The 23841-nt window shown below is 43.6% G+C and overlaps 1 protein-coding gene across 1 annotated transcript in view; it reads left to right on the plus strand.

The window, feature by feature from the left end:
- The first annotated feature begins 2750 nt into the window (after positions 1-2750).
- The window catches only part of LOC117510792 (corticotropin-releasing factor-binding protein-like), a 40173-nt gene continuing 19082 nt past the window's right edge, over positions 2751-23841 (plus strand). The window contains exons 1-6 of the mRNA XM_034170658.1: positions 2751-2896; positions 3013-3100; positions 6285-6442; positions 7635-7845; positions 19096-19250; positions 23480-23600. Of these exons, the coding sequence (XP_034026549.1) occupies positions 2816-2896; positions 3013-3100; positions 6285-6442; positions 7635-7845; positions 19096-19250; positions 23480-23600 (814 nt within the window). The 5' untranslated portion in view covers positions 2751-2815. The remainder of the gene's footprint in view (positions 2897-3012; positions 3101-6284; positions 6443-7634; positions 7846-19095; positions 19251-23479; positions 23601-23841) is intronic.

Raw genomic sequence — 23841 nt, forward strand, 5'->3', positions numbered from 1 at the left:
GTCCACCAGTGCTGCCTGACCACGCCCTTCGTCTTGCTCCCGTCGGTGTTCTGTTAATCGGTTGTCTAACCATATAACCAGGTCGATAAGCCCATCTAAATCCCGCGGCTCGTCCTTCGCCACCAGGTGCTCCTTGAGGACCAGAGACAGTCCATTTACAAAGGCGGCGCAGAGCGCAACAGCATTCCATCCGGCTCGCGCTGTCGCGATGCGGAAGTCGACTGCATACTTTGCTGCGCTCCGACACCCCTGTCTTATCGACAGCAGCACACTTGAAGCGGTCTCGCCTCTATGAGGGTGGTCGAACACCTGTCGGAACTCCCTCACAAACTCAGTATAAACCGTTAGGAGCCGTGAATTCTGCTCCCAAAGCGCCGTAGCCCAGGCGCGTGCCTCTCCTCGAAGCAAGTTTATAACGTAAGCCACTCGGCTGGCGTCTGACGCGTACATGACGGGACGCTGTGAAAAGACGAGCGAGCACTGCATCAAGAAGTCCGCGCATGTCTCCACACAGCCTCCGTACGGCTCCGGAGGGCTTATGTATGCTTCAGGGGAAGGTGGGGGGGGGTCATTGAACGACCAGCGGAATGTCTGTTTCTGGCACACGGTCAGCAGGAGGAGGTGCTGCAGCAGCGCCCTGAGCACGCGCTTCCACCTGGGCAGTGAGAGCCTCTATCCTGCGATTGAGAACACTGCTCTGCTCGGTAACTAAGTCCAGCCGAGCGGCAAAGGCGGTTAAGATGTGCTGCAGCTCACCCAACACGCCTCTTGCCTGTGCACCTCGCTCTCCCATTGGCTGTTCAAGCGATGGTTGACGCCCCTCAGGATCCATGACGCTGGCCGAGAAATCCTGTTGTGAAAGTGACGTGACACGGACCCACAACAGGGGGCGTTAATGAACGGACAATGGATAAGCCAAAAAGTAACAATTTAATGTTGTGAATCGCACAACAACGTACAGACAATAACAATATGGTGGACTGTCAATCATACACCAGGTGACGTGTGGGCAGGCTCGACAATAGAAGACGCCTGGAGAGAGAAGAGCTGGATCCCCACACAGCTTCCACCACCAACGAAGCTGAAGAACACCGGAGCCGCCAAGCCCTGCGCCCCAGGTGGCCGCTGTCTTCAGCAGTCAGACCCAGTACTGCTGGCAGAGAACAGAGACAGTCCAGATGAGTGTGAGTTCGCACACTCAGTAATCCCACAGTCTGTATTAAGTAAAGGAGGGAAAACCTCCACCTCCAATCACACACACTCGTGCAGCTCCTGGTCAACCACTTATCTGAGTTGGGGTGTGAGGCGAAGCCGTCGCTGTCACACCAAACGCCAATCCTCCAGATAAGGAAACACTCCAGGAAAACGGCTGCAAATAGAAGTTCCAGTTATTACACACACAGTGTTAGTCAGCAGAGAAATTACCTGAATGGTAGTTGATTTCTCGGCGAGGAGGTGGAGTTGCAGTCCGGTCTTTGTAGTGGTGGTGATGGGTGACAGCTTGTGTTGATTGATGACAGCTGTCACCTCCAGCAAAGCCGACGCCCTCTCGTGCTTGAAGCCCGCACTTCAAGCAGGGCGCCATCTTGTGGTGGTGGGCCAGCAGTACCTCCTCTTCAGCGGCCCACACAACAGGACATGTTGTAACATGCTCAGCTCTTGCACCATTCGGAAGATTCAGACGGCTTTCGGTGGCTTTTCAGTCGTGTGACTATCCGAGAAATTGTGGACGAGCTGGACATGCCACAACATGTCCTGTGAGGCTTCATCACGGCGTTGCTTTTTGTCCCGCGCCATGAGCAGCTCCGTCCCGACACGCGAATTCCTCCGCACGTCTTTTCATGACAAAAACTCCCGTAACAGTGGAATGTGCCGAAAAAGTGGTATGTCCACCTCTTCTGCCATTTCTAGTAGTCAGACGACATCCTGGATCAACACAGCGTTCAGTTTGGAAATGATCTGGTCGTTTCAACCTGTCAATTGCCGCTCAGAGCGCGGCACGCCCTCCGGCATTGTGCGCCGTCTTTAAACCGATTGTAGCACTCCTTAATCTGTGTGATCCCCATAGAATCGTCCCTGAAAGCCGTCTGAATCTTCCGAATGGTTTCCACCTGGCTGTCTCTCACAGTTTCTGGAAAAATTTGATGCAGCAAAGCTCCAAATCGTTCAGACATTTTCCTCACAATAAAAATCCGACGAGGGGAATGGACCACTGCTCACTCAAAGCGTGCTCAAAGGCGAATGACGCAACCGACAGGCGTGAAAAAACTCACGAATGCGCATGAAGGTTCAAGCTTGGCTGATGCAAGCACACATGATTCAAATCCATATAGTTTTTGCAAAAAATAAAAAGGTTGGATAGTTTTCTAACAGACCTCGTATGCAGTGAATTATAAATGTTCATGTATCCATCACGTGCTTTACTGAAATAAAACTGGATGTAAAACTGGTGATTTGTTTTAACAATAATACTTATCTTTCATTTGCCCAGTTTCTTACATCCTCTGAAAATGGACTCTGTAGTAAAATGGCTATATTTCGTAAAGTGCTAAAGTCACATGTTTACAAAGTCTTTGAATTAAAAATGAAAATCTACACAACAAGCTCATCTTGATTGCTTCAGTTCAACTCCATTGTGGTGATGTACAGATGCAAAATTGCATCATTTGTGTCACTGTCCAAATACTTATGGACCTGACTGTATAAGGCCTTTCCGCTCCGTGTTTTTCAACGTGTGCTGCTATAAATGCTGCACCTCCCAGGCAGCGCTGTTATTTTCTCCTCAGCTTCACTTCATTCAGAGACAGACTTCAGTATGTCGGTGTGTCAGCGGACACAGATTTTCCTCTTCCTAATCACGCTGACATTACGGATGGGACTCAGTCGCTACCTTGAGGTAAGACGAGTAAATAAGTAATTCTCGCTGGTTTCACTCTATGTCAAGCAAATTAAAGTGATGTATGCATACTTGCTGGGATTTGACATCTGTTTCTCTCACATGTGATGCCTCAGGACAATAACTCTTCAGAGAGATTATTTTCTCTGGGTAGCCCAGACCAGAAACGGGAATCAGAGGATTTTATTTTCCAACGTCATCTCAGTAAGTAAAGTAGCAAAGATGCCTGTATTGCATATCTTAGCATAACCAAGAATTTGTACTGTCTTGGCAGACTGAGTAAACATTCAAGAGGCAATTAAAATGGTAAAACATAAAAAAAACAAAAAAACAGGCAACTCCACCCCCAATAAAATTTTTTAAATTGTCATATACGCTGAAAAAAACGCTTGGACTATTTTTTTTAATTATTGTAATTTGTCACAGCATAATCTATCAGTATATTTAGAATATGCTTGAAATATTCAATTATACATATACCTTAAGAGAAACTAAGAAATTTAAGTGTAACAATTTCCAACAGTTTTTTTTATTTCATTTGTACTAACTTTCACTGTTTTCCGTGTCGTCTTGATTTTTGTATCAAGTACTATTACAAACCATTTTCTTTCTGCCTTATATTACCAAAAGATGAACTCCAGCATTATTCTTTGTGGTCTTAATGTTTTCTCTTCTATAGAGTATGTAATTATTATTATTAGTAGTAGTAGTATTATTACCAAAAATCTGACCAGTTAATGAGATATAGTCAAAAGTTTTTTCTTGGTCAAAATTCAAAACAGGTGTTTCTGTTTACTTTAGGATGTCCTGCTCAGCTGGATCAAACAGAAACATGGGGTCTCTCATTTAAGCCCCAAATCTGCTCTCTAGCCTCAATGGCTGTGGAACTCTAAGAAATGTGTGAATTATTTATTTATTTATTTTTTCTCTGTTCCATTATTAACATCTCAGTTCTGACGAAGTGTTCTGTACAGGCCTAAATAAACTTGCATACTAAATAATGTGACAGTGACAGCACAGTGGCTTAGTGGTTAGCACTAATGCCTCACAGCAAGAAGGTTGTGGGGTCGCTTCCCGACCTTTCTGTGTGGAGTTTGCATGTTCTCCCCGTGTGGGTTTCTTCTGGACATGCCGGTTTCCTCCCACAATCAAAAACATGCTTATTTAGGGTCTGCTCCTTTCTCTGCTCCTGACCAAGGCAACATTTACATCTGGAGTTGGTCTCCGGATGCCAGACTGTGGCTGCTCACTACTCCTAGTGGTTGGATTGTGTCTAACTGTTATGAGGATGGGTTAAATGTAGAGGACAAAATTTCGCTATATGTATGTATCTATATGTACAAGTACAATGACAATAAAGGCTCTATTATTATTATTATTATTACAAATTTAATACCATAAAACCAGCACCCTCATCTTAAATGAGTTGGTTTTACTAGAAAAGCACCTGGTGACCTGTCGCCTGAAACTGTTTCATTTTTTTTTGTTTTTTGTTTTTTTTGTTTTTTCCAAAAGGTGAAACATAACATGTTACAAGGTGTTACAAGTAAATAAGTCCCTTTGGCTGCTCCCTTGTTTGCACTCGGGGTCACAAAGCAAATCTGAGGTGGATTTGCATGTTGAATTGGCACAGGTTTTATGCTGGATGTCCTTTCTGACGCAACTCCACATTACATAGAGAAATGCGGCAGGGGTGGGGTTTGAACTGGAAACCTTCCGCACTGAAAGTGCACTAACCACTTGGCCACCACCCCTGTTGTTTTTAACTTGAAATAAGGATTTTAAAAAATGCCATTGGAAAAAGTGAAAATTCTCTTAAGTTTCCTTGAATTAAGGTCATGAAATTAGCTGAGAAAAACCATTATGAACTGCATTTAATTAGTATTAGGAAGTGTTACTGTATATATTTTACAAATATACAGCATCTTAGAAATCTTAGCATCTGAAAAAATTTTGTTTCATCTCAGAAATTACTCACAAGATGTTTCCAAGACTCTTTTCTTTAACCATATTTTAAAGATGTATTTTCATAAAAACGTGTAATTATACCTGAAATTTGACTTTTTAAGGGATTTTGTCTTATTAAGTGTATTTAGATAATTTAATGAGACAAATATACTTCATAAGACTTTACAATTTTGCACTATACTGGCATATTTTTGGGGTTTTAGAATGTAACCAATGCTAAAAATAATGGTAATGCTAAAAATAATGCTAAAAATAATACTTTCTGATTTAGCACATTGGACTGTGCAGATATTGTGTCTCTGTCAGTGACAACCATACCTAATCAGCCATTCATTATCATTCCAGTGTCTAGTAGCTATGTATTATGTGACAGACATGTATACAGAATAATTCTTAGGCAAAACAAAATTGATTTTTTTTTTTTATTTTATCTGCTTCATCAGAGCTCAGTACTTTTTAATGAATTTATTCATCACATCATCATCATGATACACCCTAATTTGGTGAGGTACACAATGATAGCCTTTATTGTTTTTGAGTTATGTGTTGTGTTAAAAAAAACTGGAGGAGAAAATCTCATTTATCAATGTACATACTTCATTTTACAGGGTTCAATAAAATAAAAATAAGTATTTTTGTGAGACTAACACATACAATGAATCAGTGATGAAACAGTCAGTTGGTAACCACACCCATACACACACTTACGAGTTCAGATACAAAAACTTTGAAGTCCAAAACCAAAACATACCTTTTTCATTTTTTTTATGGAAATCTGTATATTTTTATATATGTGTTTTCTTTTAAATTCCTATTTAAAATCACATTTTTCTCAGCTTAAAAATGGACTTGGAGGGTGTTGCATCTGAACTCTAAACACAAAACTATTTGGCTGCTTGAATGCATTCCCTACCACATGCACGCACGCACGCACGCACATCTAAAACAGTGTGGAATCTATCCAAAATGCACACAAAGGAAAATGTCATAAAACAATTTAATTTCTGTGTCAGTCTTTGAGCGATAGTGATAAACCATCACAGGCAGCAGCTGCCAAGTCCAAACACTTGAGGCTATAACTGTGGCCTCACATTAACGTGGGAAGACTGTGTGCTCAACTTTCTGTTTAACCTAACTCAAGCTGATGACAGTCATACAGTCAGAATTTGTATTCATCACCAACTTGCTCAAACTGAGCCAGTGAACATGTGATGAAAGCAGGAAGGTTCTGGACCCTTCCTTTGTGTTGTTATGAATAAATAGTGTGTGTGTGTGTGTGTGTGTGTGTGTGTGTGTGTGTGTGTGTGTGTGTGTGTGTGTGTGTGTGTGGTGTGCGTGTGTGTGTGTGCGTGTGTGTGTGTGTGTGTGTGTACGTGCGTGTGTGTGTGTGTGTGTGTGGGGGGGGGTGTGTGCTCTGCAGGATGTTTGGACATGCTGGCCACTGAGGGTCGCTTTACCTTTGTGGCGACTCAGCCACAGCTGGCCTGTGCTGCCTTCGTCATCGCTGAGCCCGATCAGGTCATCACCCTGGAGTTGTCTGATGTCAGTATTGACTGCAGTGTTGGAGACTTTATCAAGGTTTGCCTCTAAGCAAAAACCAAAACACACACACATAAACACAAACAAACAGCATACACACTGCACTACACTGCACTGGTCACATTTGGGTAAGAGTATTTGAACAAGGCTTCAGTCCTGCAAGCCCGCTTGCTGCACTGGAGTTAAAATATAGAGGCAGATTATCATATTTGATCTTATTGCATGATGTTAACATTTTTTTTTAAACAAATGCGATGTAATAGTACCCAAGGCCATGAAGACAGTAAGGACTACAGCAATCAGACATTTCAGCATAATGACCTTGGCCTTCACTCACATGATTGACCCATGGCTGAAATCCACCTGAGTGTGTGCCACATTTTGTCCAAATTAGGTTGAAAATCAAATTCCTTCACCTTTGCCAAATCAGTTTTTTTCGGGCAATTTTAGAGTCAACCTTCTTTGACATAGCATTCATCTTCTTCTTTCAGCTGCTCACATTAGCAGTCGCCACTTCTTTGAGGTACCAGGTTTGGTACAAATCCACAAAAGGACCTGGGAGAAGCAGACTAACAAACACTTAGGTAGACATGACCTGGGCCCCAATGATTGACTTTGACAAATTTGACCTTGCTGGGCAATTCTGGAAACCCACCTTCATATCTGTGCCAGACTGGGGCAAATTGGAGTGAAAAACTTCAATTTTGCCCCATTAATTGACTTTTGCAAAATTTGATTAAATTAAATTGTTGAAACACATCCATATGTGTCCTACATTTGGTTGACAACTGAATTAAATACTTTTAACCATTGACCGTAATTACCTTGATCCCAGTGACTGACCTCTGGTAAATTTGATCTTGCCTGGGCACTTCCAGAACCCAACTACATGTCTGTGCCAAGTTTGGTGGACATTAGAGTGACAATAAATGATCTTTGATTCCAATGGCCTTGATCTTTGACAAAACAAACTCTTTAACCTTTGTTAAAGGTTTATCCTACAGTGGGCCTACTGTAAAATATAAGTTTATTCTGTAAAATGATTACAGTACTGTGTCACTGTTAAATTACAGTGGACATGCTGCCACACAAGGCACTCAACTGCAGACCAGGAACAAGTTGGGTATTAAGAACTTTGCCCAAAGTGATTGCCCTTGCCCTTAATGATTTTGTATTTTAAAGGGGGGTTTGAGGCCCAAGTTGCAATCCAAACTGTGTTCTCTTCTTGCAGATGTTTGATGGGTGGATTTTGAAGGGAGAGAAGTTCCCCAGCAGCCAAGACCACCCACTCCCTCTGCACCGGCGCTACACAGACTACTGCTCACCCACAGCACCCCGAGGCATCAGCCAGTCCTCCCAAAATGTGGCTGCAGTCTTTTTCCGCATTCACAGCCCTAACAGTGGCTTCACCCTCGTTGTCAAAAAGCTGTACAATCCTTTCCGTGAGTCCTGATACACACCTGCAAAACATGCAAAAAAGCAAGTCAACTGCACAAATCTATGAACATAAGAAGCCAAAAGTGTTCAAGAAAATAGCAGAGGGACTTGTCTGTTGGTCAGATGTGTTTGGTTGAGGCATGTGCGTGTGCGCACGTGTCTTGAACATGAACGCAGACACAAACACGTGATATTGGCAGTTTGTGCTCAATCAAGCATTAATCATGGCTGAGAGGGAGAGAAAGACTTGGAGAGTGATACGGATGATCAGCTGTCAGTGTGTTCTGATCTGATGGTCCATTTCAACCTGGGGGCTGTCAGTGTCTGCTATGAGAAACATGTTGTATTTACACAGAGATGCAAAAGTTTCAGATCAGATTCACCCATCTTGAATTAGCAGTCAGAGAGACCAGCCAGTGACGTCATGGTGCCTCTCCACTCTGATTGGCCGCCACCCCCACCCCCCCAAAAAAGCATAATTGCATGATTCATAACATAAACATAGGAAAAAATGTGACCTTTTGACCTCTTAAAATAGGCCAAGGTTAGCCATCTTTGAACTTGTCCAAGGTATGTGTCCCAAGAATGTTCCCTGTAAATTGGCTTCCTGTTAATTCTAGAATAGAATTTAAAATTCTTTTCTTACTTATAAGGTTTTGAATAATCAGGTCCCATCTTATCTTAGGGACCTCATAGTACCATATCACCCCAATAGAGCGCTTCGCTCTCAGACTGCAGGCTTACTTGTAGTTCCTAGGGTTTGTAAGAGTACGAGGTCTGTCCGTAAACTATAGGTCCTTTTTATTTTTTGCAAAAACCATATGGATTTGAATCACGTGTGATTGCATCAGCCAAGGTTGAACCCTTGTGCGCATGCGTGAGTTTCCCCACGCCTGTTGGTGACGTCATTCGCCTGTGGGCACAGCTTGTGGGAGGAGCGCTCCACCCCCCTCGTCGGATTTTTTTGTTGTGAGAAAATGGCCGAACGCGTGGAGCAGCGTTACTGCATTAAATTCTGCCAGAAACTTGGCGACAGCCAGGCAGAAACTATTCGAAAAATCCAAACAGCTTTCGGAGATGAAGCCATGAGCAGCACACGGATTAAGGAGTGGTACAACCGGTTTAAAGACGGGCGCGTAACGGTGGAGAGCGAGCCGCGCTCCGGCCGGCCATCAACGAGCCGAAATGACGAGATTGTTTCCAAAGTGCACGCTGTGGTTATGCGGGATCGTCGCTTGACTGTCCGAGAAATTGCTGAGGAAGTGGACATTGGCAAGACTTCGGCACATTCCATCATAACGGACGATTTGGGCATGAAACGAGTGGCGGCGAAGTTCGTGCCGAGGTTGCTGACGGCGGAGCAAAAGCACCTCCGTGTGGAAGTCTCACAGGACATGCTGGACTCCATTGACACTGATCCCAGCTTTATGGACACTATAATCACCGGAGATGAGTCCTGGGTGTACGGGTACGACCCGGAAACCAAATTTTTTTTCCCAGCCAATGGTCCGATACTTTTCGGACAGACCTCGTAGAATGGGAGGCAGAGCCTTCAGCTTTCAGGCTCCTCTCCTGTGGAACCAGCTCCCAATTCAGAACAGGCAGACAGACACCCTCTCTACTTTTAAGATTAGGCTTAAAGTTATGCTGCTATAGATTTAGACTGCTGGGGGGTTCCCATGATGCACTGAGTGTTTCTTTCTCTTTTTGCTCTGTATGCACCACTCTGCATTTAATCATTAGTGATTGATCTCTGCTCCCCTCCACAGCATGTCTTTTTCCTGGTTCTCTCCCTCAGCCCCAACCAGTCCCAGCAGAAGACTGCCCCTCCCTGAGCCTGGTTCTGCTGGAGGTTTCTTCCTGTTAAGAGGGAGTTTTTCCTTCCCACTGTTGCCAAGTGCTTGCTCACAGGGGGTCGTTTCGACCGTTGGGGTTTTTCCGTAATTATTGTATGGCCTTGCCTTACAATATAAAGCGCCTTGGGGCAACCGTTTGTTGTGATTTGGCGCTATATAAATAAAATTGATTTGATTTGATTTGATTTGAATTTGAAGAACCTGGCAGTAATAGGACTGGACAGTACAAACAGCTGGATAGACAGACGCAAAGCCTTCGCAATACTCAATGGCCATATTTTGATTTCCTTGGGGTAAAAATGAGATTTTATATATATATATATAAAAATTGGGGAGGTGATGGTCTAGTGGCTAAGGTGTTGGGCTTGAGTCCAGAAGATCATGGGTTCAAATCCCCACCTGACTGGAACATCACTAAGGGCAAGGCCTTTAATCCCCAATTGCTCCTGGTGTGTAGTGAGTGCCTTGTGTGGCAGCACCCTGACATCGGGGTGAATGTGAGGCATAATTGTAAAGCGCTTTGAGCATCTGATTCAGATGGAAAAGCGCTATATACGAGGGCTGTCCATAAAGTATAGGTCCTTTTTATTTTTTTCAAAAACTATATGGATTTCATTCATATGTTTTTACGTCAGACATGCTGGAACCCTCGTGCGCATGCGTGAGTTTTTCCACGCCTGTCGGTGACGTCATTCGCCTGTGAGCACTCCTTGTGGGAGGAGTCGTCCAGCCCCTCGTCGGAATTCCTTTGTCTGAGAAGTTGCTGAGAGACTGGTGCTTTGTTTGATCAAAATTTTTTCTAAACCTGTGAGACACATCGAAGTGGACACGGTTCGAAAAATTAAGCTGGTTTTCAGTGAAAATTTTAACAGCTGATGAGAGATTTTGAGGTGATTCTGTCGCTTTAAGGACTTTTCACGGTGCGAGACGTCGCGCAGCGCTCTCAGGCGGCGTCATCAGCCTGTTTCAAGCTTAAAACCTCCACATTTCAGGCTCTATTGATCCAGGACGTCGTGAGAGAACAGAGACGTTTCAGAAGAAGTCGGTTTCAGCATTTTATCCGGATATTCCACTGTTAAAGGAGATTTTTTTAATGAAAGACGTGCGGACGGGTCTGCGCGTCGGGACGCAGCCGACGCGGCGCGGCGGCACAGGAAAAACACCTCCGTGTTGATAACCATTTGTTAAAATCCAGTTGGCTTTTGATGGCTTTCAGTGGAGTGAGTATATGAGAAATTGTTTATCAGCTGGAGATGTTCCAACTTGTCCTCAAGGCTTCCAACAGAGGTGTTTTTCCTGTGACGGAGCGTCGCGGCGGCTGCGAGCCGACGCTGCAATCTGCCCGCACGTCCTGTCCTGGGTGTACCCCGCCTCGCTCTCTATGATTGCTGGGATAGGCTCCAGGCCCCCGCGACCTTTGAGTGGACTAAGCGGTTGAAGATGAGTGTGTGTGTGTGTGTGTGTGTGTGTGTGTGTGTGTGTGTGTGTGTGTGTGTGTGTGTGTGTGTGTGTGTGTGTGTGTGTGTGTGTGTGTGTGTGTGTGTGTGTGTGTGTGTATTTATGGAATTAGTTTTAATACAATTTACGTATGATCATACATGTTTACACATTTCTTTTTATATATTACTGCATTTTGCATAATATTAAATATTAAAATTTCACCTTGACTTAGAAATATTACATCCAAATATGTTAGTAGTTAATTCAGTTGTACCATTTTGCATAGAACAAACATCCTAAAACCATTGCACAGTAGTGTATGTCACATGCACAAGCCCGTCATACATTTGACTTCATTTTAACAAGTAATATATAGTGCACTTTACATCACCTGACTATGGAAACGTTATAATGCAGTGATAAGCTGAAGTTGCAGTAGTAGATACTAATTATCAAGATATTGATGTTCATGCTGTTTTTCTGTATGCAGAGACACAAAATAAAAGTGCTTTTAATTCTTCTTTTCAACACTTTAATTTACAGAAATGTTTTTATTCCGTTATGTGCAATTTGTAGTCCCACCAAAAAATTTCTTCTGCTTATATTAACATGAGTGTGTTCCATTTGCTGTTGTTGTGTCAGCGTCACAGAGTACATGTTGTGGCTGGCGTGCCTGGCTGGCTTTTGTTTGTCTTCTGTTTCTGTGTTTTGGTTTTCCTTCCAGGTGGTGCGCGTTTAGGACTGAGTGGCTGTGTGGCTGAGTTATTAGGACCTCACCCTGATCACCTGAGGCTCATCAGGACTCACAGCTGTGGTGCATCTACACGGATTGGAACATGGTGGCATTTAAGTCTGGAGTGCACAGTGTGTATTTGCCAGAGACTCGACCTTGTGACCAGACGGGTGAGATCGTCGTCTCGAGAGCCATCTCATCATCAGTGGATGCAGAGAACGTCCAGGTTTGATGCATGGTCTGTGAAAGAGGAGAGGGTGAGGTCTCACGCTCGTCAGCACACTTCCTGAGGTACGTTAGGTTTTGTGACTAACATTTGTACAGTCAGTAAATGTGGTGTCCCTCACACCTTATTATATTTAGCTGTTATGTTAGTCGTTTTAATCAGCTTCCACTGCAGTGAGTTTGTGAACAGGGTGTTCCATGCCTGCAGGGTGGGAAGCTGATTAGTAATTAAGCCAGGAAGTGTTTGCTGTTTGTACACCTTTGAGCGGTCTCTCTGTGTGTTGAGTGTGGACTCACATGATGATTTCTTCATTCACAGACTCGGTTTGTCGCGGCCACCTGGGGGTGTCGGTGGGGTCCTTGGGTCCGAACTGGTTCTGGCTCCGGACCGTTAGCGCTGCTGGGAGCGCACCGCAATCCACCACACCAGACCGCGCACTTTTATATTTATCACATCACTGTTATGTTTATTAAACTCTGTTATCCTTTGTACCGTGCTCTGCTTATTTTATACTGGGTCCTTCAAATGCTGGTCGGTTCTCCGTCCTGCGTCCAACACATAACAGTAGTCTCTGGCCAAACATCACGGACCCAGCGGTAGTAGAGACGGTAACGCGCCGGGAAGGCGGCAGCAGACGTTCAGAAGTTATCCAGATCAGTTGCGGGTGCTCTCCGCCCGGATGGTGCGTGTTTGAGAACCCATTACTGAATACTGATTCGTACTCTCTTGCAGCCGTGTTTCCTGTGTTTGTGCCTTATCCGTGGGTCGTGGTGGAGTGTGACTGGCGACGGCTTCGCGTCACACTCCGACCGGATAAGAGGTTTAAACGGGAGCTGCAAGAGTGTGTCTGTAATGGGTGAACGCGCACGGCGGAGCTCTGTGGCACGAGTCGCTGAGCTTCCCGTGTTACAGTTGTAGCCCCATTTCCCCGGGTGAAGATAACTACTGCGTCTGTTGTATCAGCTCCGGCGTTATTTAGTTGAAACACATTTTGGTTGTGTGTTACACACAGCTGCGCACCTAAAAGCAGCATGAGTTTGTTTTCTCTGTCACCAAAGGGGGTTTTTTATTTTCAGCACTCTGGCTCCCTCTGTTGGTGACTGAGTCACATTACCGTTAAGCTCTTAAGTTGGAACAGGTGTGTTCCATTTGTTTGAGCTTGACGGTATAAATCACTTATTAGTTTTGTGTTGGTTCATTTTTTGTGGGTGTTTTTTGAGTTGGTTTTTGTGTGGGATTTTTTAACACTATTTAGTGTCTGGGGTCGTGACCCTGCAGTTCTGTTTGGAGCATGAAAAGGACCCAAGCAACTTTATGTTAGTCTGTTAGTCTTTTTTTTTTATTTCTTTTAGTTTCACCTCCCAGGGTTTGATGGGACGGTCCCCTGGGGGGTGATGGGGGGGTAATTGGGTTGTTTTTTCTTTTTTCTTTTTTTTTTTGTTTTTTGTTATGCCCTCTCTTCTCCTCTGACTCCAGCCGTGTGAGCCGTACGTGTCGGCGTTGCTGGAGTGGTGCAGTGTGGTTATGCTGGGCGTTTCCCAGGTAACCTCTGCACCTGGGAGGGGGGGGGGGGTTCAGGGTGTTGTTGTTTTTGTTTTTTTTTGTTGATTCCCTGTTCCACCTCCGGCTTCAGCGCGCCTTTGAGCCGTCTGCCATCGGCGTGGCTGAGGTTTGGGGCAGTGGGATATACCCGCAGCTGGTGGCTGGTTTGGAAGTCGGAGGAGTGGCGCCGTTTTGTGCCGTCTGCCATAACCGCTGTTTCACTCCTCCCGGTCGACTTCTGGGGTATAGTCATGGTTGGTGACGCTGGACGTGCTTCCAGTTTCCACTGCGCCAAGGGGGTGGGGTTTTTTTGTTTATATGTTTTTTTTTCTTTCCTTTTGTTTTTCCCCCCAGTTTCCACCCTCAGGGTGTGACTGTGGTGTCCTCTGGGGGGGAAAGGGCTGTGGTTACATCTAGCCATAGACGGCCGGGGCTGGGTCCGTTGGTCATGAGGGGAGGCGTCTCCTGGGGTTGATGGAACGGTCCTCTGGGAGGCGCTGGGAGTCCCCGTGGGTGACTTTGGATCCCAGAGGGACCTCGGCTGTGGTTATTACTCCTGGAGCTGGCGGGATGTCCTCTGGGGGGTGTTGGTCCCTACATGTCGTCGGGGGGGGGGGGGGTGTTAGCGTTTTTATTTGCAAGGTTAAGTTTGGGTTGTTTTTCTTTTCTCCCCTTCCCGGGGTTTGATGGAACGGTCCTCTGGGGAGGGGGGGGGGGGTGGTTTGGTTGTTTGTGTTTGTCTTTTTTGTTTTATGACTAATCAGACTGTGAACATGGTTGGACAAAGGCTGACCGCACAGGTTCAAGAACTCCTGGCCACACCTGTGCTAATTGACTGACAGAAACAAAGGCAAAGATGCAACCAGAGGAGAAGACATCAACCATTCTGTTAAATGAAGATTCTGTTGGAGGATGAATGCAGATGCGGTTTCCAGCCATGGTCCCTGGAGGGGGGTGTTTCTCCTGGGCCAGGTTTGTGTGGTCGCCGGGAGGCTTCCCGTGAGGGTGGGGTGCTGTTGTGGCTGGCGTGCCTGCCTGGCTTTTGTTTGTCTTCTGTTTCTGTCTTTTGGTTTTCCTTCCAGGTGGTGCGCGTTTAGGACTGAGTGGCTGTGTGGCTGAGTTATTAGGACCTCACCCTGATCACCTGAGGCTCGTCAGGACTCACAGCTGTGGTGCATCTACACGGATTGGAACATGGTGGCATTTAAGTCTGGAGTGCACAGTGTGTATTTGCCAGAGACTCGACCTTGTGACCAGACTGGTGAGATCGTCGTCTCGAGAGCCATCTCATCATCAGTGGATGCAGAGAACGTCCAGGTTTGATGCATGATCTGTGAAAGAGGAGAGGGTGAGGTCTCACGCTCGTCAGCACACTTCCTGAGGTACGTTAGGTTTTGTGACTAACATTTGTACAGTCAGTAAATGTGGTGTCCCTCACACCTTATTATATTGGCTGGCTGTCTGAGTGGTGTCCAAAAAATGAGGTGGGCTTCATTGATAATTGGCAAAGCTTCTGGGGAAAACCTGGTCTTGTTAGGAGAGACGGCATCCATCCCACTTTAGAGGGAGCAGCTCTCATTTCTAGAAATCTGGCCAATTTTTTGGGATCCTCCAAACTGTGACTGTCTAGCGTTGGGACCAGGAGGCAGAGCTGTGGTCTTATACACCTCTCTGCAGCTTCTCTCCCCCTGCCATCCCCCTATTACCCCATCCCCGTAGAGACGGTGCCTGCTCCCAGACCACCAATAACTAGCAAAAATCTATTTAAGCATAAAAATTCAAAAAGAAAAAATAATATAGCACCTTCAATTGCACCACAGACTAAAACAGTTAAATGTGGTCTATTAAACATTAGGTCTCTTTCTTCTAAGTCCCTGTTGGTAAATGATATAATAATTGATCAACGTATTGATTTATTCTGCCTAACAGAAACTTGGTTACAGCAGGATGAATATGTTAGTTTAAATGAGTCAACACCCCCGAGTCACACTAACTGTCAGAATGCTCGTAGCACGGGCCGGGGCGGAGGATTAGCAGCAATCTTCCATTCCAGCTTATTAATTAATCAAAAACCTAGACAGAGCTTTAATTCATTTGAAAGCTTGTCTCTTAGTCTTGTCCATCCAAATTGGAAGTCCCAAAAACCAGTTTTATTTGTTATTATCTATCGTCCACCTGGTCGTTACTGTGAGTTTCTCTGTGAATTTTCAGACCTTTTGTCTGACTTAGTGCTTAGCTCAGACAAGATAATTATAGTGGGCGATTTTAACATCCACACAGATGCTGAGAATGACAGCCTCAACACTGCATTTAATCTATTATTAGACTCTATCGGCTTTGCTCAAAAAGTAAATGAGTCCACCCACCACTTTAATCATATTTTAGATCTTGTTCTGACTTATGGTATGGAAATAGAAGACTTAACAGTATTCCCTGAAAACTCCCTTTTGTCTGATCATTTTTTAATAACATTTACATTTACCCTGATGGACTACCCTGCAGTGGGGAATAAGTTTCATTACACTAGAAGTCTTTCAGAAAGCGCTGTAACTAGGTTTAAGGATATGATTCCTTCTTTATGTTCTCTAATGTCATATACCAACACAGAGCAGAGTAGCTACCTAAACTCTGTAAGGGAGTTAGAGTATCTTGTCAATAGTTTTACATCCTCATTGAAGACAACTTTGGATGCTGTAGCTCCTCTGAAAAAGAGAGCTTTAAATCAGAAGTGTCTGACTCCGTGGTATAACTCACAAACTCGTAGCTTAAAGCAGATAACCCGTAAGTTGGAGAGGAAATGGCGTCTCACTAATTTAGAAGATCTTCACTTAGCCTGGAAAAAGAGTTTGTTGCTCTATAAGAAAGCCCTTCGTGAAGCTAGGACATCTTTCTACTCATCACTAATTGAAGAAAATAAGAACAACCCCAGGTTTCTTTTCAGCACTGTAGCCAGGCTGACAAAGAGTCAGAGCTCTATTGAGCTGAGTATTCCATTAACTTTAACTAGTAATGACTTCATGACTTTCTTTGCTAACAAAATTTTGACTATTAGAGAAAAAATTACTCATAACCATCCCAAAGATGTATCGTTATCTTTGGCTGCTTTCAGTGATGCCGGTATTTGGTTAGACTCTTTCTCTCCGATTGTTCTGTCTGAGTTATTTTCATTAGTTACTTCATCCAAACCATCAACATGCTTATTAGACCCCATTCCTGCCAGGCTGCTCAAGGAAGTCCTACCATTATTTAATGCTTCAATCTTAAATATGATCAATCTATCTTTGTTAGTTGGTTATGTACCACAGGCCTTTAAGGTGGCAGTAATTAAACCATTACTTAAAAAGCCATCACTTGACCCAGCTATCTTAGCTAATTATAGGCCAATCTCCAACCTTCCTTTTCTCTCAAAGATTCTTGAGAGGGTAGTTGTAAAACAGCTAACTGATCACCTGCAGAGGAATGGTCTATTTGAAGAGTTTCAGTCAGGTTTTAGAATTCATCATAGTACAGAAACAGCATTAGTGAAGGTTACAAATGATCTTCTTATGGCTTCGGACAGTGGACTTATCTCTGTGCTTGTTCTGTTGGACCTCAGTGCTGCTTTTGATACTGTTGACCATAAAATTTTATTACAGAGATTAGAGCATGTCATAGGTATTAAAGGCATTGCGCTGCGGTGGTTTGAATCATATTTGTCTAATAGATTACAGTTTGTTCATGTAAATGGGGAATCTTCTTCACAGACTAAAGTTAATTATGGAGTTCCACAAGGTTCTGTGCTAGGACCAATTTTATTCACTTTATACATGCTTCCCTTGGGCAGTATTATTAGACGGTATTGCTTAAATTTTCATTGTTACGCAGATGATACCCAGCTTTATCTATCCATGAAGCCAGAGGATACGCACCAATTAGCTAAACTGCAGGATTGTCTTACAGACATAAAGACATGGATGACCTCTAATTTCCTGCTTTTAAACTCAGATAAAACTGAAGTTATTGTACTTGGCCCCACAAATCTTAGAAGCATGGTGTCTAACCAGATCGTTACTCTGGATGGCATTTCCCTGATCTCTAGTAATACTGTGAGAAATCTTGGAGTTATTTTTGATCAGGATATGTCATTCAAAGCGCATATTAAACAAATATGTAGGACTGCCTTTTTGCATTTACGCAATATCTCTAAAATCAGAAAGGTCTTGTCTCAGAGTGATGCTGAAAAACTAATTCATGCATTTGTTTCCTCTAGGCTGGACTATTGTAATTCATTATTATCAGGTTGTCCTAAAAGTTCCCTAAAAAGCCTTCAGTTGGTTCAGAATGCTGCAGCTAGAGTACTGACGGGGACTAGCAGGAGAGAGCATATCTCACCCGTGTTGGCCTCCCTTCATTGGCTTCCTGTTAATGCTAGAATAGAATTTAAAATTCTTCTTCTTACTTATAAGGTTTTGAATAATCAGGTCCCATCTTATCTTAGGGACCTCATAGTACCATATTACCCCATTAGAGCGCTTCGCTCTCAGACTGCGGGCTTACTTGTAGTTCCTAGGGTTTGTAAGAGTAGAATGGGAGGCAGAGCCTTCAGCTTTCAGGCTCCTCTCCTGTGGAACCAGCTCCCAATTCAGATCAGGGAGACAGATACCCTCTCTACTTTTAAGATTAGGCTTAAAACTTTCCTTTTCGCTAAGGCTTATAGTTAGGGCTGGATCGGGTGACCCTGGACCATCCCTTGGTTATGTTGCTTTAGACGTAGACTGTGTTTCATAATTATTGTATGGCCTTGCCTTGCAATGTGGAGCGCCTTGGGGCAACTGTTTGTTGTGATTTGGCGCTATACAAGAAAAAAGTTGATTGATTGATTGATTGATTGAGCTGTTATGTTAGTCGTTTTAATCAGCTTCCACTGCAGTGAGTTTGTGAACAGGGTGTTCCATGCCTGCAGGGTGGGAAGCTGATTAGTAATTAAGCCAGGAAGTGTTTGCTGTTTGTACACCTTTGAGCGGTCTCTCTGTGTGTTGAGTGTGGACTCACATGATGATTTCTTCATTCACAGATTCGGTTTGTCGCGGCCACCTGGGGGGTGTCGGTGGGGTCCTTGGGTCCGAACTGGTTCTGGCTCCGGACCGTTAGCGCTGCTGGGAGCGCACCGCAATCCACCACGCCAGACTGCGCACTTTTATATTTATCACATCACTGTTATGTTTATTAAACTCTGTTATCCTTTGTACCGTGCTCTGCTTATTTTATACTGGGTACTTCAAACGCTGATCGGTTCTCTGTCCTGCGTCCAACACGTAACAGTACAGGTTGCATTGGTTTATCATTCTGTTGTTTTAGTCATTAGACTTGGACTTACATTTACCATGCCCAGCCCTAATTGTATCTCCAACCTTGATTTTGTACAATTTGTGACAATAATGAGATGTTCTGCTAATGGGGAACTGTTTTGTGTGTGAAGCCTGTAACATCATATCCCAGAGTCCAGAGGGCAGTTTCACCATGGTGATACCACATCAGCGTCGAAACTGCAGCTTCTCCATCATCTACCCAGTGGAGATCCAAGTAACTGACCTCAGCCTGGAGCATTCTAAGAACAACGAGCTCAATCTACAGGTCTCTCTCTCACACACACACGTGCGTGTATATATATGTATATATATATATATATATATATATATATATATATATCATGACTCACAGCGGCACAGCTCATATGAGCGAACCATGCAATGGTGTCTTTCGAGCAGGAACACAGTGTAAGCAGCTGCACCATATCACGCCACTGATGTGGAGAACAATAAAATAAAAATCAGCTGTATAATTAGTGAATATCACTGGGTTGATATACATAATATATGGACACATAATACATAATACACACAGGATCACAGGATTCGAACCTATAAGCTCTGATTACCAGACAGAAACTTTACCTGTGTGCTACCACTGCTGGCCTGTAATCAGTGCATAAAAATGCCTGAAATGAACAAAGACATGGACGAGGTGTGCTGTGTCCATCCCCTACAGCCAGCGCAAAGGTGAAAGATATTTTCTATATTTCCACATGAGGACAGCTGGCAGAGACACGCCACACCTCACCTCCTGCATCTTTATTATCGTCTTTACAGTCGCAGTGTGAGTGGACACACACCCCCCTTGTCTGTTCAGTGCCCAGACCAACGTGTCACTCTGGATTCTGTGTTGATAATGTGTGCACTGAGCTGCATCCAGCTGTCAGTGTGCTCTGATCAGCTGACAGGCCCCTCCCCATGCTTTGTGTGATCAGACTTCACTGTCCGGCCCCCATGTGATCAAATCTGTATATACATATAATGATTTTAAATGCAAGTGTGCCCCCCCCCAACCGGCTTGCCAGATGAGTTGGGGGGAGACACACGTACGAGACACATGCACCACATGTGTGTGGCTTTTTGCAAATCCAGTCGTGGAGTACTTAGACAAATCCAGCTCAACAGCGATTGTCTGCTAACTGTTTTTGTGATGATAGTGTGAATGGCCACACATTTTCTAAGTGCAATGCGAGCTGTGTTAGATGCTCCTGTGTGTCAGCTGGAATTTGTCCGACACCTGCCGTGAGAGGGTTTGATGGGCTCTCACAGTGCACACTCTGTCTTTCAGCCGCTGGTGTTTGCAAATAGTTGTAGCAACACGTATGAGGTGTTGGAGGCAGCTCCAGTTATTCATAAATGGTGTGTAATTCCTCCTTCTTGCACTAGTCAGCTTAAATCGTGTTATGTGTGAAGGGGCCCTAATACATATGAAGTGTATAATAATGATCTGCAATGATGACAGGATACTGTCTTTAAACATATGAGGCAGTCTTTGTAAATGCAGCATCAAAATATTTTTGGTTTGGCATGTCTTTCTATTTAAATCTTGTTTTCATTCTCAGATTTTTCTTTCATTTTTTTTTTTAAATTACCTAAAGGAGTTTGACTCTGTGAGAATTTTAGAAGCAAAGAAAGAAAATCAAATCAAATTTGAGAACACAAATTGCTATTAATGTAATGTGATACGGAACACAGTTAAATGACTGTGGAAAGATGCTGTTGTGGTCCCAGTTCCTAAATCTAGTAATCCTAAATCCTTGAATGATTTTAGGCCTGTTGCTCTAACATCAATTTTGATGAAGATCTTTGAGAAATTGGTACGGTCGGTAATGCTAAAAAATACTATGCATGCACTCGATCCGTTACAATTTGCTTACAGGCCTAATAGAGGAGTGGAGGACGCCACACTCACTTTGCTTAATCTGCTTCTCAGGCATTTGGAGGGCAGCGGGTGTCATGCCCGGCTTTTATTTGTTGACTTCTCTTCAGCTTTTAATACAATTCAACCCTGTATTTTAACCCAAAGGCTTTTAGAACATTTTAAATTAAGTAATAATCTCGTGGGTTGGATTTTAGACTTTTTAACAAACAGAACACAGAAAGTTAGAGTGAACGGGATTTTATCAAACACAGTGTGTTCTTCTACTGGCTCGCCACAAGGGTGTGTGCTCTCACCTCTGTTATTTATTCTCTATACCAGTATGTGTCAGAGCACTTTTAAAAACAGGTTCATTTTAAAATACGCAGATGATACAGTGATTGTCAGTCTGCTGTGGGATAACGAGAGTAGCCACGGTCCTGTAGTTGACCATTTTGTTAAATGGTGTGAGGACTCATATCTTCAGATTAATATATCTAAAACTAAAGATATGGTCATTGATTTTAGGAAGAATGGTAGCACACCTGGCAACACAACAATGAATGGTCAACCAGTTGGAATTGTGAAAACTTATAAATACCTTGGGACTATTATTGATGATTCGCTGAAGTTTGAGGCAAACTGTGAGGCGGTGTGTAGGAAGGGACATCAGCGCTTGTTCTGTCTCAGGAAACTGTCGTATTTTCACATTGGCCGAACCATGTTAACACTATTTTATCGTGCTTTTATTGAATCTGTTTTAGCTTTTTCTTTGGTGGCATGGTTTGGCAGTTTGACATTGAAGGATAGGAACAGACTGAGTCAGATCATTAAATGGTCCAGTCGGTTGATTGGTGAATCGCAGCTGAGTTTAGAGTCCCTGTACACTAAACAATTACAGCGGATAACCAACTGCATTATAGTTGATGACTCCCACCCCCTGGCTAATGAATTTCAGCTTCTACCTTCTGGCCGTAGGTTTAGAGTCCCAAGGTGTAGAACAAAATGCTACAGGAGTAGTTTTGTCCCAGCAGCAATTGTGCAACTGAACACATCTTAGTAGGTTTGCATATGGTTATATTTAGATATTTATATACTTATTTATTTATTTGCCCTTTGCACACTAGTTTTAAGCTGACCATCTTTTTAGTGGTTTTAAGGTTGTGAGTCCTTGGTGGTGTTTGTTAACTTGTTTTGTGTATGTTCTTTGTTAGTATTTTTAGTGTTTTTTATTGTTGTTGTTGTGTTGACTAACATGGACGCCTTTTTTCTGTTTTCTGTTTGCTGCAAGCCAAATCTACCTACGGGTACAAATAAAGTTACCTGAACCTGAACCTGAGACTGCTGGCAGCTGGTCTGATATCAGCTGCCAGGTTGCTGACACTTTGATCAACTGAAAGAATTTCCCGGCCAAATGCAACAGTCTGTTTTTCCTCATAAGGGTGAACACTGTGAAAAGTTTGAAGGTTTTCAAAATGTCAAAGATTGCTTACATTGAAGAAGTACAGCTGTTTATAATCAGTCTGGTGCAAATAGCAAGTAAGTACAACACCAGTACCTTGAAGTATTCCAGTCCAAAGGTAATTTCAACAGATGTTTGCAAAAGGATGAGAAAGATCTCAAATAAAGTCACTGTAATGCTGCGTTTACACATAACGATGACAAGTCACGAATGCCGCGAAGTATACATTCTGGGCCACTGATCACAAATGTGTTTTGATGTGTTGATTTTACCATGTGCTGCAACCTGTTACCATGTGTTACAATTAATGGCACGTGTTGCTGGAGAATTATCAGGGACCATTACGCACGGTCGAGAATAATGTTCCGCGTTATTGCACATAACAGCACATCATTACATTCTGTCATGTTGTGAATGAGGCGAATTGTCTCCACACTCAAACCCATATTCATACATCAGCTGCTGAACAATTCAGATCACTCCATTGCTCCTCAAAATCCACAGCAGAAGAACATTGTGACTGCATGCTTAGTTGGCCTCTGTGCCATGGTGTGGCGCAGAGAGGAGGAGGAGACGGAGAGAGCCAGATGTTTGGCTCCACGCGGCTCTCATCTCGTGCGTTTTCCCAAATATCAGGCACAGAAGCAGCAGGTGGAACACTTGCAGAAGCACACTGATAAGCACTGGAATGAAACTTTTAGCCGACTTGGCATCACTGTTCTTCTTCAGCATACTGCAGCAATGAAACTGAATGCGGTGCAACAGGGTTTAATTGTGCCCACGTCAGAGAAGAACACTGTCACGCTCTATTAAGGATCACCACTAATCAAGATGGATCAACACGCTCAGTTGCGACCTCCATGACATGAGGCGAAATGAGGGTGGTGCGTGACATTTGTGGAAGATTTTTTGACGGCCAAAAACATGCTCCACAAAAATCATGAATATCACGCACCAACACGTACTATTAAGAAACCTATTCAGATGCAGTAAGTCACGTTAGGAATGTCAGGAATGTACCAAGAATGACGCAAGTATGACATTCGTAACGCGTCCTGCCTATGAGTAAATGCAGCATAAGGGAACTCTGGTATTCTTTTTTTTTTAACTGGGCTGTAATAATGTTTTCTTCTTCTTCTTCTTCTTCTTATTATTATTATTATTAAAACAGCGGCAAGTGTGGTCCGGCTGTTCGGGGTCAGGTGACTATGTGGAGCTGCTCGGGGGGAATGGAGTGGACACCTCCAGGATGTTCCCAGTAGCTGACCTCTGTTTCTCCCTCACAGGGCTTGGTGAGTCAGTCTGAACACCTCTATTTAAGCGTAGCACTGAAAAATACTTTGGACCTGAGCTATTTACTCGTCATGCTATTTTCACAGGGTTCTCTAAAAGAAAAACCTAAAACAACAACAAAACAAAAACAACAGGGTGGGAAGGATCTCAGGGGGCTTGTATTGTGATTTTATTTACCTTTATGTCATAAATCATACATAGGTTTAGTTTTATATTAAATATCTCTAAAATCCCATGGCT

Source organism: Thalassophryne amazonica, chromosome 5 (genome assembly GCF_902500255.1).
Source record: "Thalassophryne amazonica chromosome 5, fThaAma1.1, whole genome shotgun sequence".
Taxonomy (NCBI): domain Eukaryota; kingdom Metazoa; phylum Chordata; class Actinopteri; order Batrachoidiformes; family Batrachoididae; genus Thalassophryne; species Thalassophryne amazonica.